The sequence below is a fragment of the Anopheles moucheti genome, chromosome 2 (assembly GCF_943734755.1).
Source record: "Anopheles moucheti chromosome 2, idAnoMoucSN_F20_07, whole genome shotgun sequence".
Lineage (NCBI taxonomy): Eukaryota > Metazoa > Arthropoda > Insecta > Diptera > Culicidae > Anopheles > Anopheles moucheti.
In genome coordinates this window covers 8,846,376-8,858,623 of record NC_069140.1, presented here as the reverse complement: position 1 = coordinate 8,858,623, position 12,248 = coordinate 8,846,376, and the positions used below count along the sequence as shown (strand labels likewise).

Here is a 12,248-nt window from a genome sequence, read left to right as displayed (position 1 = left end):
GGGATTTCCGCTTTTCTTATTTAACTTGGGCTGTTATTCCTTTACTGTTATCTTTAATTGTGCATTTCACGGTTTAGGGCGAAAATGTAGTAAATTCCAATTAACTTTTCTTAATGGAATAAAATTCTTGAACTTCAATGTATAAAACACGATGTAATTAAATAATACATATGATGAACCATTGTATCATCGTGGACGGTCGATTTTAAAAAGTCTCCAAAGTTCCCGCGCGCCCAAGTCAAATTTGACCGATTGTTTGAAGTTTGAAGAACCCTCAATTGCGGTTTGGAAAATTCGAGTCTAATAAATTTGAAATCAATTGTTTTTTTTTTCAGATCTATGTACAATGTAGTCAGGTGTTTCAACTGTTAGCATGAAACTGCGGAGAGTTTGCAAATTGCTTCGAAACATTGCAGCATATTCGTTATGCTGCGAAGTTATGCTTCGACAGCTTGATGTTGTTTTGATGTTTTGTTGTTGACAGCTCAAACTGTTTACATCCTGGAGCGCATTCTCGTTGAGCGAAACAGGCTGCGGCGTGTATTTCGCAATCTGCAGCGCAGGAAATATGTTGTGTTAATATCCCTCGAAAGCATAGGTCTAGGAAGAGTGTTTACTGGTATTCGATATCGGTGCAAAATGAGTGACACGTTTATGTCGGACACTGAAGAAGATGAGGGTGATTTTTCAGCTAGTGAAGACGAATGGTTGCCGGGCAAATCGGACGGCAAGAACAGTCGCAGTGCGAAAGATTCTTCAGAAGCCGATACTGATAGCTCCGATCATTCTGATGCGCTTTCGGAACATGGTATTCATTCCGGTACTTCGGGCAAAGGCAAGGGAAAAAAATCCTCCTGGAACCCAAAGAATGGACCTCACAACAGGTGAGCGTGTTCAAACTACCATGTGCATTCGATGTTTGTGACCTTGAACCAATATGATTCGAAATCGTTGGGGATAGGATGTTCTACCTGTTTCATAAAAGGGTCCAAATTCCGTCAATATAAAAAAACCTGTTATTAACACTCTACTATAGAAATATAGAGGCCTAGCAGTATTAACGAGTTTGTTTTCCTTTTTTCAGCAATACAAAAAGACAACGACCACCCGGTAAAACTACCGGTGTGAGTGGAAAGGGATCATTAAAACGAGCACACCAAGAATCGGACAGTAGCGGAGACGAATATCTTGTCGATCCGACTCAACTAGATCTGAAATCAAAATTTTTTGACGCCATTTCATCAAATTCATTGGCGCGCAATCTCCCCGCAAATGAAGCTCCCACTTTTGACTGTAATGCTGGCATAGGCAAGCTCTCCGACAGCTCTGAAGATGAGAACGATCTGGAACAGAACGTTGAAAAAGATGCCAGGGGTGCACGGAAGTTGATTACCAAAATTAACGAAACGTCTCAAGCGTACGTAAATTTCCAAGACTTTACTAAAACTCTTGAAAAGGCAAAGAACCACCTCGAGAGCGTTTCGAAAACGCAACAACTAAATAACTCTTCCGATGTGTCGCAGCTGCTTGCTATGGGTGAGCTGGGCTCAAATGCTGCACTAAAGACCGTTCCTCCTAGGGGAACAAAGGCTCGGAAAGCTACGAAGAAACAGCAGGAATCGGATTCCGATTGGGAGGAGGTCGAAGAAGCGACACAGCCCTCCACATCCCGCACAGATGGACAGGGCACGGTACAGATTACCCTGAAATCGGAAGTTGCGCCACAGAAGAAGAAAAAATGCACTGAAATCGATGTGGAGGCTTACATAACGCGTATGATCAATCGGGAGAAGCGTGATGCCCAGTTGGTACTGCACAAGGTGACAATCATAATGGGAATTGCGCATGGTAATTTAACGAACGCAGTGTTGAATTCGCCCGCATTGTTGGGCATCGGAAATGCGCTCATTCCGTCGGAACGCTGCTACCCGAAGGGTTGTACAAATGTCCAGTACTTTCAGCAGATAATGCAATACTATCGCGAGATTGTAGACCTCAAGGACCGACGGGTCTTTGTGAATAGGTGGAAAAAGCTTACGCAGGAAAAATCCCTCCGCCTGCAGCTACTGTCACAGATGGCTAACTGTAAGCGAGATTACGTTTTACTCTTTATCATACTGCTCCGCTCTATCGGCATTCAATGTCGGATGGTAACATCGCTTCAAGTGGTGCCGAAGGTATTGTCAAACTCAGACTTGCTAAAAGTGGTGCCGTCTAAAGAGAAGCTGAAAGTAACAGAGGATTCAACAAAAAACGTAGCAAGTGACCATGATTACGGGGAAGAAAAAAAGAAAAAATCAAACATGCCCAAGAAACGCAAAGTCTCGCCAGTAGAAATACCCCAACTGGACGGAGCGGAAGACGTTGTAAAGCCTGGCGGAAAGCGCTCCAAACAAATGCGCTCATCAACAGCTGAACCAACCTCAAAACCGGTCAGTATTTCTCCGAGAAAAACACGAAACCAGCGATTAGACGAAGCAAAGTCTAAAGAAAATAGCAAGAAACAGGTAAACTTTTGATGATCATCAAGATTGGCAAGGTTTAAATTTATTGTTTGTTGATTTTAGACTAAAAAAGAGAACGATAAACGTTCTAGAGAGAGTAACAGTACTTCTGAAAAGACCACGACAGCTGGCGATAGCTCTTCTAAGGACAAAAATGAAGGATCATCCTCTAAAATGGTACGACGGGATTATGGCCAAAAGAAGAAAGACAGCAATACTAAAACACCGGTTAAGTGTTCTCCGGTAAAGCCCACCCCATGTACTCCTTCATCCAGCAAAAAGATCGTCAAGATTGAGCGGTTTAATCCCAAAACTCGAAAGTTGCTTAACAATCCGGTTCTTTCAACTGACGATGAATGCAGCTCTAAAAGCTCGAACGGTAAACTAAATCTTTGGATTGAAGCTTTTGCAGAGGAGGAGAAACGCTGGGTGCCATTGGATGTTACACGTGGGCTACTGGACTGTGTTTCCGAAATGGTTCAGCTCGTTTCCACTCCGATGCTTTACGTGCTCGCCTGGAATAACGATGGTACGATCAAGGACGTTTCCGCCCGGTATTGTGCCGATTACCTGACAGTAGCGATTAAGCATCGGATCATGCAACAGTGGATGGACAATATACTGTTCCCGTACAGTGGTGATCGCGATACTGATCGAAACATTGCAGAAGACAATGAGTTGAGCCGCATTCTGGAGGAGCGTCCCTTACCGAGGACGATTTCGGAGTACAAAAATCATCCGTACTTTGCACTGAAGCGCCATCTGCTAAAGTTCGAAGCAATTTATCCATCGGATGCGCCAACGCTTGGTTTTACCTCGGGCAAGGAACCCGTTTACGCTCGTGAATGTGTCCACACTTTGCATGCTCGTGAAATTTGGCTAAAGCAGGCACGCACTGTAAAAATGTTCGAGACACCGTACAAAGTAGTTTCTGGCCGACCCAAATACGATAGAGTGAGTAAAGAATGAGTTAATATTGTGGTGGAAGAACACTCACTGTAATTGTTTACATTTCAGTCATCCGGACAAATGTTACCAGCACAACCGCTCGAACTATTTGGCTACTGGCAGACCGAGGAATACGACCCACCGACGGCCGAAAATGGAATTGTACCCCGGAACGCGTACGGCAATGTGGAGCTTTTCAAACCATGCATGCTGCCAAAGAAAACGGTTCATCTGCAATGTAAGTGTACTGTGTGCCTATTCGCAGACAAACGTTACTCACGTTATCTATCTTGGTGTTGAATTTGTTCCAGTGCCGGCTTTGAATCGCGTGTGCAAAAAACTGCGCATCGACTGCGCTCAAGCTGTAACAGGGTTTGATTTCCACAGTGGCAGTAGTCACCCGGTGTACGATGGGTTTGTCGTTTGTGAAGAGTTTCGTGATGTAGTCGTTGACGCTTGGCACGAGGAACAGGCGGCAGAAGAGCAAAGAGCGCGAGAAAAGTATGAAAAGCGTGTCTATGGTAACTGGAAAAAGCTTATCAAGGGGTTACTGATACGTCGCAAACTTCAACACAAGTACAACTTCGATAATCTCAACTAGTAGCAACAGAACTCTTTGAATAATCTAGTACGCACCTCATTTATCTGCTGTTTACTCGTTTATTGTTCGTTCGTATTAATAATTTTACAATTTTCTTTTCGTTGTTCATTTGTTCCTAGTGAGGCAAAATGGTTGAACCTTTAGTTACATTTAAAAATGATCTGTTGATAAGTTGTGTTCGTATCGTTAGAGTGTATTTTTCATTCGTGTGAACTTATTTGCTGTACTTATTCGTATTCATATTACAGATACAAATTCCATTCCAAACTGTGCTTCGTGACGAGTAACGCGATTTTTTTAGAATTAGTTATTTTGTTATTTAGAAAAGGTTTTCCAATTCATCCAACAGGTTTGAAATCCAACCAAATGCTACCTTTGGGCATCAACATAAACTGTTCCGGATCCATTTCAAACGGTTCAATCGTTTTGCTGTTGACAGTGATTGTAAAGTGGTCCACGATCTCCACTATTGCTCTTTTTACCTGTGTGAGGGCAAATCGCATTCCCAAGCACATGCGTGGCCCATCACCGAAAGGGAAGTAAACGCCACGATCGCGATATAGCTTACTGCCCCCGTTTTCAGCTGAAAAACGACTCGGGTCGTATTTGTGAGGATCAGAGAAATGTTCCGGATCGAAACTAATCGAATAATACGGCAGCACGACCGTGGTACCCTTTTTGACGAATATTTTTCGATCCTTCGGACCAATCAGCGTAGTATCGACGGTGCACCGTTTGGCCATGACGGCAATCAGCGGATGGATACGCATAGTTTCGCATAGTATTTGCTCCAACAAGGGCATCTCCACTAACTGCTCGTACGACATGCTTCCGCCACCGGTCTCCTTTGCCTTTCGGATGTCATCACGTAGCTCCTGCTGAATGGCGGAATGTTTGGCGAGATCGTACAGAGTGTACGTGAGCACAATGCTCGACGTTTCAAATCCGTCAGCAAAGAACGACACACCATGGCCAGCGATGTCAATATCCGTGATCTGTTTACGCTCCTGCAGTTGCAACAGATGGTCTAGGAAGTCGGTCCGGTTAATTTTGTTCTCCCTGCGGTAGCGGATTGCGTCCTGCATGATGCGAATGAAGAATTCTTCCGTGTCCTTCGGGATGAAGGTGAACTTGTAGAAATTTTTCACCGACGGACAGAAAGCCGTAATGAGCAGCGCGAGTTGAACGACAAAGTTGAAGTTCATAATACGCTTGCCCATTTGTCGGATTTCCGGATTTTCTCTTTCAAATGATTGTGCGTCAATGGCGAAGATGCAGCTGGCAACTACATCAGTGGTGTACTTCGCCATTAGCTGAACGGGATTGAAGTAAGTCAATGAAACCTGGTGATATGAGCCTCCATGCTTAAACTCTCACCTCTTTGGCATCCAAGGTTCCTACTCCAGAGTTGGAGTTGGCCTGGGTTTTTAAGTATTTAGTCATACGATCGCAAACTTCGTCCATCAAATGCGCCATGGCTTTAATCTAGAAATGGAACAAATAGTGGAATTCCGTAACATACGGTAAACGAAGGTCATTGGTAAAAGGTTTGACACTTACCCGATTATTGGTAAAGCCAGGCGTTATCTCTGCCCGTCGATTTTTCCATTTTTCCCCGCTCAAACTGAATGGGTTGCGAGCCAACAGTGGGTCGGATTTTTCATCGACGGTGTCGGAGAAATCGTTGGCGGCAAAATTGTAGAAACCCTTGCTCAACACCTCTTTGATTAGCTCCGGATCTTTCACCATCAGTTGTGGTGTTCGAATGCTGTAGTATCCGACAACTGGTTCGTTTTTGTAGTCACTAAAAGTGGTAGGAAAAAGCGAGGTCGCAATTGGGCATGTCAGCTAGGGGAGTATTTGGGTGAATGTTGACATTTACGAAAGATTCTCTCTAAGATTTGGAAGCAAAATTCCCTACGTTGAGAGTACAAAACAGCGGATGATAAGACTATATTTGTTTCTGAACTATTGCAATACTCAACGTCGTCATCAAAGTCCGGTCCTGAACACTCTACCGCGGACGTGCATCACTTGATGAGTTCGTATGCCATCAGTACTATTGCCTGTAAATATTGGCATACGTGCAGAAATTAAACAAAAATAATATTTTCCACACTGCACAATTGAAAGGAATCACCATGAAGGTACTATGCTCAAAATAGTGAAGTGTTCGTACTGGTTTTTTTACACATGTCCAAAAAAATTCAAATTCCAGTGCGGACTCGACATGTTTGGCAGCACGGCATTTGTCAGCGGTGTAGCTGTCATTTCTGACAACACCAATCGTCAAAAGGCCGAACTGTTCCAAAACAACGACACACGACGCTGAATTTGTGCAGCACGATGTTCAAAAAGTAAGTAATTGTGGGCTTGTTGAAAAAAGACATCAAATACTGAGCACATTTTTGATCATTCACAGATTCGATGAAAAGGAGAGTGTCTCGGGAGTTCAACAATTGAAGTCCTCGGTCCAGAAGGGTATTCGGGCGAAGCTGATTGAGCAGTTTCCGACCATCGAAAATCACATCGATCTAGTGTTGCCCAAGAAGGATGCTTTCCGGATAGTTAAATGGTAAGTTCGTTCCGAAAGGCATACATTCATTTAAAGCGTAACGTCCTTGTCAATTGATCTTAACTAGAACTTCTTTTTTTTTACATCGACGGTTGCAGTCACGATCATATTGAACTGCTAATCAATGGCGCCGGCGAGCAAGTGTTCTTCCGGCACAGAGATGGTCCGTGGATGCCCACGCTGAAGCTGTTCCATCGGTTTCCATTCTTTCTACCAATGGAGCAGGTTGACAAGGGTGCCATCCGGTTTGTGCTGAGTGGGGCTAACATTATGTGTCCGGGTCTGACGTCTCCGGGTGCCTGTATGACCAAGGTGGACAAGGGAACGGTAGTGGCAATAATGGCCGAAGGCAAGCAGCACGCATTAGCTATTGGGCTGACTGCACTGTCGACAGATGATATGTAAGTATTGTCTTTTTTTAAATATTCCAATTCGCATGGTATTCTGTGCAATGATTTGTTGCTTTTCATGTCTCTTTCGATAGTGCCAAAGTAAACAAGGGCGTCGGCGTGGAAAATTGCCACTATCTCAACGACGGACTGTGGCAGATGAAACCGATTAAATAAATCACGTCCTAAGGGCGTTTCTTCCTTGCTGTGTTGTACTACGCGAACGTGTTGGTGAGTGTTTTTTGATCAGATCACGATCACTATAATTTCATATTTGAAAGAACTTTTTTTTTACTATTTGATATTATGGTTTATTAACCGGATAAAACTCCGCAAATCAATCGATCTACCTTTTTCCGGTTTTGGAGTTATATTCCACTTAACTTGCTTTATGACGAAACTTTCCTAAAGTCACTCGATAATGAGTTAAACATTTCCTAGCTTATCAACAAATTTTTCTACTGATTTTTCTGGCTCTATTGTGTTAGTACACGATCACAATCTTTACACCAGCTAGGATCTTTACACCGAAGAGCACACAATACTGTCTCATATAATAAATTGTCACTTAAAAAGAAATGCATTTATTTATGCTTTACAAGAATTCTTCATGCATAAATACTCACTTGTAAAGTTGATCATAATTGTACACGATGTGTCGCTTCTTCGTCAACAGATTCGGTATATTGCCGAAAAGTAATCTCGGTTTCGGTCCCTTGACGCCATACTTTTCCCAAAATCCAAACTCCCACGCCAGGAACAGATACACTAGCGCGACAAAAGCCACCCCGGTGCCGAGCAGAATGAGCAACATCTTTGCAGAAATCAAAACGTTTTCTAATGCCACAGTGAACTAACCACTAAGCCGCGCACTTGCTATCGAATGCTTCCGATCGACACGATCGACTGATCAGAACTGGTCCGGTTTGCAGCAGTGCTGCGTTGGCGAAGGATTTGAATTCTCCCGACCCTATTTGAATTTCTCGCTCGTTATTTTGTTCATAGAAATTTATATGATTTTGCGCAGCCTATGCGTTTGTCCAATACTTGCGAAGGCGATAACACATTGTTTGCATGCTTACATTCGGTCGGAGACGGCATGTGTTGGTGGCCCCCAAACAGCCCCAGTACGTTATTGTAGACTGAAAGTGTGAGTTTAAATTAATATTAACCGATGCGCGCTTGCCGATGAATGAAGGAAGTGTGCACTCTATCGGAGATGCATGCAGATGCAGCCATGTACCGAGAATTCCCGGAACCTTCAATCCGTTTAAATGTAAATATTTATTCTTCTCACACGAAATTGAAGAAATTTCTTGTAATCATAATACTGTCTAATCTTCTGGCCACAAACTATCAGCTGCGCCAAACTAAAGGGCATTCAATCTTAATCAACGCTCTTATTATTTCTGCTTCTTTCTTTCGACAACATTTCTAATTGAAAATCATTCGTCCATGCAAATTATGTGTGACATGCTGTATAGGTTCGGTTCGCGATAATAGTACACGCGCTCTTTCGTAAAGGTGATAAATTACTCAATTCGTAGATTGTATTCTTCTATTTTCCGACCTCAAACCACCCCGAACACCACGCGCGTTTGGTGAGATATGCTCTCGAATCAAGGTCATATTCATACGTGGTTTGATTTTGTGCCGCTGCTTATGACGCCACCCTATCATCTCATCCAAAATAAAACAAACCGAACTGGCCGATTTCTTTACCAGTCATGGCATAATAACCATACCGACCGAATGTTTGCCTTCTGTTGCTGTTTTTAGCTTACTTCTTCACTCTTTTGCGCACTTCTCATCTGGAGTCAACCGAATTTTGACTGCAAATGTGTTAGTAAATGTGCTCCAAAGATGAATCGAATCCATATGTTTGCGCCAGATGAGCAGCTGGGGATTGAGCATGGCAAAAGCGGGTGATTATTTTTGGCATTAGACAAACTACATCACGAATCGATACAAAATCGAACATTGTGGCACGTTTCTTAATGTGGAAACGTATGTGGATATGAATTTCTGTAAATATTAAGGGAATATCCCGCATCCAACCGCACAGCATACACAAGATAACCGAATTCGCGTTGGTCCTGCAGCCAGTTCCAGGAGCGATAGTGAAATACACGAGAAGCAAATCAGTTTCACTGCAAAATTTGCCCATAAGCTGTAAGCGCGGGTAGCGAAATTGCAATCTCATCGCCAGGCAAACGCAATTGAGTTCAATTGATGCGACACCATGCGATGTCAGTCCGTTCGTATCGTGGGCCCGGTGCATTAGACGAGCAATTGAGTTGAACAAGCAAACATTCACCTAGCGCGAACTTGAATGTGTACTTTATGTAATCATAATTCTGAATCATTTAGCAGTGCAGGCCCTTCGTGGAATTCGGCGTGTCTTCCTACGTATTCTATGCAACAACCTTCACAGCGCAATCGTTCGTTGTGGAATAGAGAAAGTATTTTAGTATGTATTCAGCATCGATGCAAGAGCACAAATTAAGTTCAAGCTCATCGATAAGTCCCTGGCAGACAATTTTTGCCCTTTGAAGATCGTCCCAAGTTGTGGAAGTGGTGCTCGACTTACTAAAAACATGTGGTAGTGAATACAAATGGTGTTTATAGGAGAGTTCAACCGCTGCAGAATATGGAACTATTTCGGGGTTTTCCGAGGTATGGTTCTTCTGTCTAATGTAGTGTTGTGCTTAAAACATCTTTTGAGAAGAGTAATTCATTTGAATCTTAATTGAGCAGTCATCCAAATCCGGAATCGGCTCCCAAAAGCCATTAATGAATCGTCAGGTCCATTTTTAGTAACTATAGAGACCGAGGATTCAGGAATCTTTGAAATAATGCTTAAGATTCATCCATTCAGTATAAAGATTCAGTTCGGATTCATGAATCAGAATCGGATTCACTCAACGCTCAATCTCATACTGATGTTCGTGGTGAATAACTTTAAATCGATCGATGTAAATTCCTTTAATTTAACATTAGACGAATTTCAAGAAACTCGTCCAAATTCGGATTTGAATGGGATGGTCATTGACGATGAGAAGCATGCTCTCATGGGAAGAAATAATGTTAAAAGTAAACGGACACTGTTTTGCTTTAGTTTCCGGGGTTAATTATTGTATGATTGATACCGTACGTTATGCTTATCTGGCATTATTTAAAACACACTGTTATCGATCTAACTCACTCAGCTTACCCGTAGACCTTATCTTATGCCTTGATCGGTTTATAATCCAACCAGATACCGCCCAGCGGGCAGACAATGAACGTTTTCGGGTCCAGCTGTAGCGGTTGCAGCGTCTTCGCATTGAGGGAAATTTCGTACTTGGTGATCACTTCGAACAGGCCACGCTTAACCTGCATCAGTGCGAAACGCATACCGAGACATTGCCGCGGTCCGTCACCGAATGGGAAAAAGCATCCCTTGTCACGGTACGCCTTGGTGCCACCGTTCGCCGGTGAGAACCGGTCCGGATTGAAGCGCTCTGGTTCCTCGAAATATTCTCCGTCGCGCTGGACGGGCCATAACGGCAACATGACCGGAATGCCACGTTCGATCAGTACCGTCTTGCCCTCGGTTACTTCAAGCTCCGTCGGAACGGTGCACACCTTCGACAGGAAGGCAGCCGGTGGCCAAATGCGTAGCGCCTCTGTAAGAAAGCGAAAAAAGGGAACCCCGTGTCCAAAATATGTCACACATTCGTGTAAAACCGAGTAACTCACCATGCAACACCTGTTCGAGATAGGGCAGTTCGAGCAAGGAATCGTAATCGATTGTACCGTCCTCCTTGCGGGCATCCATCAGTTCTTCGCGCAGCGTCGTTTGACAGTCGGGATTCTTGGCCAGCTCGTACAGCGTGAAGGTCATCGCTAGACTGGACGTTTCAAACCCATCGATGAAGAAGGTCACACCGTGTGCAGCCATATCGAGCGAGCTGAGCTGCTTCTTCGATCGCAAACTGATCAGATGATCAAGATAGTCGACACGCTTCACGTTGTTCTGCTCCCGGTGGGCAACTGCGTTTTCCATCAGTTTCGTAAAGAATTGCTCGATCTCTTTCGACACGAACGAGATCTTGATGATCTTCTTCAGCACAGGTGCTACACCGATCACTAAGAACATTAGAAGAATTTGGAAGTTCGGTTCCAACAACTTGCGACCCATTTCACGTATTTCAGCCTTCTCCTTGGTGAATGATTGAGCGTCTGCCGCGAAAATGCAACTGGACACGACGTCCGTCGTGTACTTGGCGCAAAGTTCACGCGTCTCGATCGGTCCCTTAGAGGTTTGCTGCGAAATGTACTGCTTCATCCGGTGCGACACATCTTCCACGAACGGAAACAGAGCCTTCATCTGCGGAATAAGGGAAAGAGATTAGACACTCAACACAACCTGCTCAGTCTGCGACGTACCCGCGAAGTGGTGAATGCCGGTGTCACTTCGGCACGCTTCTCCTTCCACTCTTCACCCTTGAGCATGAAGGGATTGCGTGCGAAGATGGGATCACTCTCCTTGCTGATCGAGTCGGCAAACTCGTTGTCTTGGAAATTTTTAAAGTTCTTCATCAGCACATCCTTGATCAGCTCTGGCTTCAATACCAGCACCGCCGGTTGCCGATTGTTGAAGACTCCGACCAGATTGGCCTTTAAGCGGAATTTACTGAATTTGGAAAGTATGCGATACATTAATGGAAGTATCAACAAACTGTTGGTGTCCACGGAGCGAGGGACGCACGGTCACACTTACTCGTATATTTCTTGAAAGTCTTCGACGAACGATCGATGGCGCAGAATGAAGCTGGGGAAGCTACCGAGCAGTAGTCGCGGAGCGGGCCCTGGAACGTTTCGCTTCGTCCAGTAGTTGCTGTGCCAGGCCAAATATACGTACACGAACGTAACAGCCGTCACCAGCAGTGTGACGGTGAGCAACATCTTACCGCACGATCAGATTGTAACGCACTGTAAATCCCGAAAAGGTGTGTCGTCGGACACTACTTCCACGCACCGTGGTCTGGAAGCAAATAATGAGCTTGAGCCGAGTTGCGGTGCGTTTGACCGCACGGGTCCACATATTTCTGTTTATATGTATGTGCCGGGATGTCATCATCGGTCCCAGTGTTTTCCGGGTGTTAGTGTAACTGCTGGTGAACGGTTAATGGAGATAACTTCCTTTTTTTTGGAATTTGTACTTAAACGACGCCGATAGCAAGGGG

General features: G+C 44.2%; 4 protein-coding genes across 4 annotated transcripts; 2 read left to right on the top strand and 2 right to left on the bottom strand.

Moving 5' to 3' along the window:
• Nucleotides 1-603: 603 nt before the first annotated feature.
• LOC128299865 (DNA repair protein complementing XP-C cells homolog) lies at nt 604-4,099 on the top strand. Its single transcript, XM_053035988.1, has 5 exons — nt 604-884; nt 1,085-2,507; nt 2,568-3,458; nt 3,522-3,690; nt 3,764-4,099. The coding sequence occupies exons 1-5, from the start codon at nt 640-642 to the stop codon at nt 4,051-4,053; spliced, it is 3,018 nt and encodes a 1,005-aa protein (XP_052891948.1). The 5' UTR covers nt 604-639; the 3' UTR covers nt 4,054-4,099.
• Nucleotides 4,093-8,165, bottom strand: LOC128299866 (probable cytochrome P450 28a5). Its single transcript, XM_053035990.1, has 4 exons — nt 7,644-8,165; nt 5,614-5,857; nt 5,431-5,538; nt 4,093-5,366 (listed from the first exon to the last, which is right to left on the bottom strand). Exons 1-4 carry the CDS (start codon nt 7,829-7,831, stop codon nt 4,392-4,394), a joined length of 1,515 nt encoding a protein of 504 aa, XP_052891950.1. The 5' UTR covers nt 7,832-8,165; the 3' UTR covers nt 4,093-4,391.
• LOC128299867 (malignant T-cell-amplified sequence 1 homolog) lies at nt 6,140-7,241 on the top strand. Its single transcript, XM_053035991.1, has 5 exons — nt 6,140-6,200; nt 6,272-6,410; nt 6,476-6,628; nt 6,727-7,029; nt 7,113-7,241. Exons 2-5 carry the CDS (start codon nt 6,400-6,402, stop codon nt 7,192-7,194), a joined length of 549 nt encoding a protein of 182 aa, XP_052891951.1. The 5' UTR covers nt 6,140-6,200; nt 6,272-6,399; the 3' UTR covers nt 7,195-7,241.
• Nucleotides 8,166-10,082: 1,917 nt separating the features above from the next.
• LOC128299794 (probable cytochrome P450 28a5) lies at nt 10,083-12,070 on the bottom strand. Its single transcript, XM_053035877.1, has 4 exons — nt 11,783-12,070; nt 11,449-11,695; nt 10,759-11,389; nt 10,083-10,685 (listed from the first exon to the last, which is right to left on the bottom strand). Exons 1-4 carry the CDS (start codon nt 11,965-11,967, stop codon nt 10,246-10,248), a joined length of 1,503 nt encoding a protein of 500 aa, XP_052891837.1. The 5' UTR covers nt 11,968-12,070; the 3' UTR covers nt 10,083-10,245.
• Nucleotides 12,071-12,248: the final 178 nt, after the last annotated feature.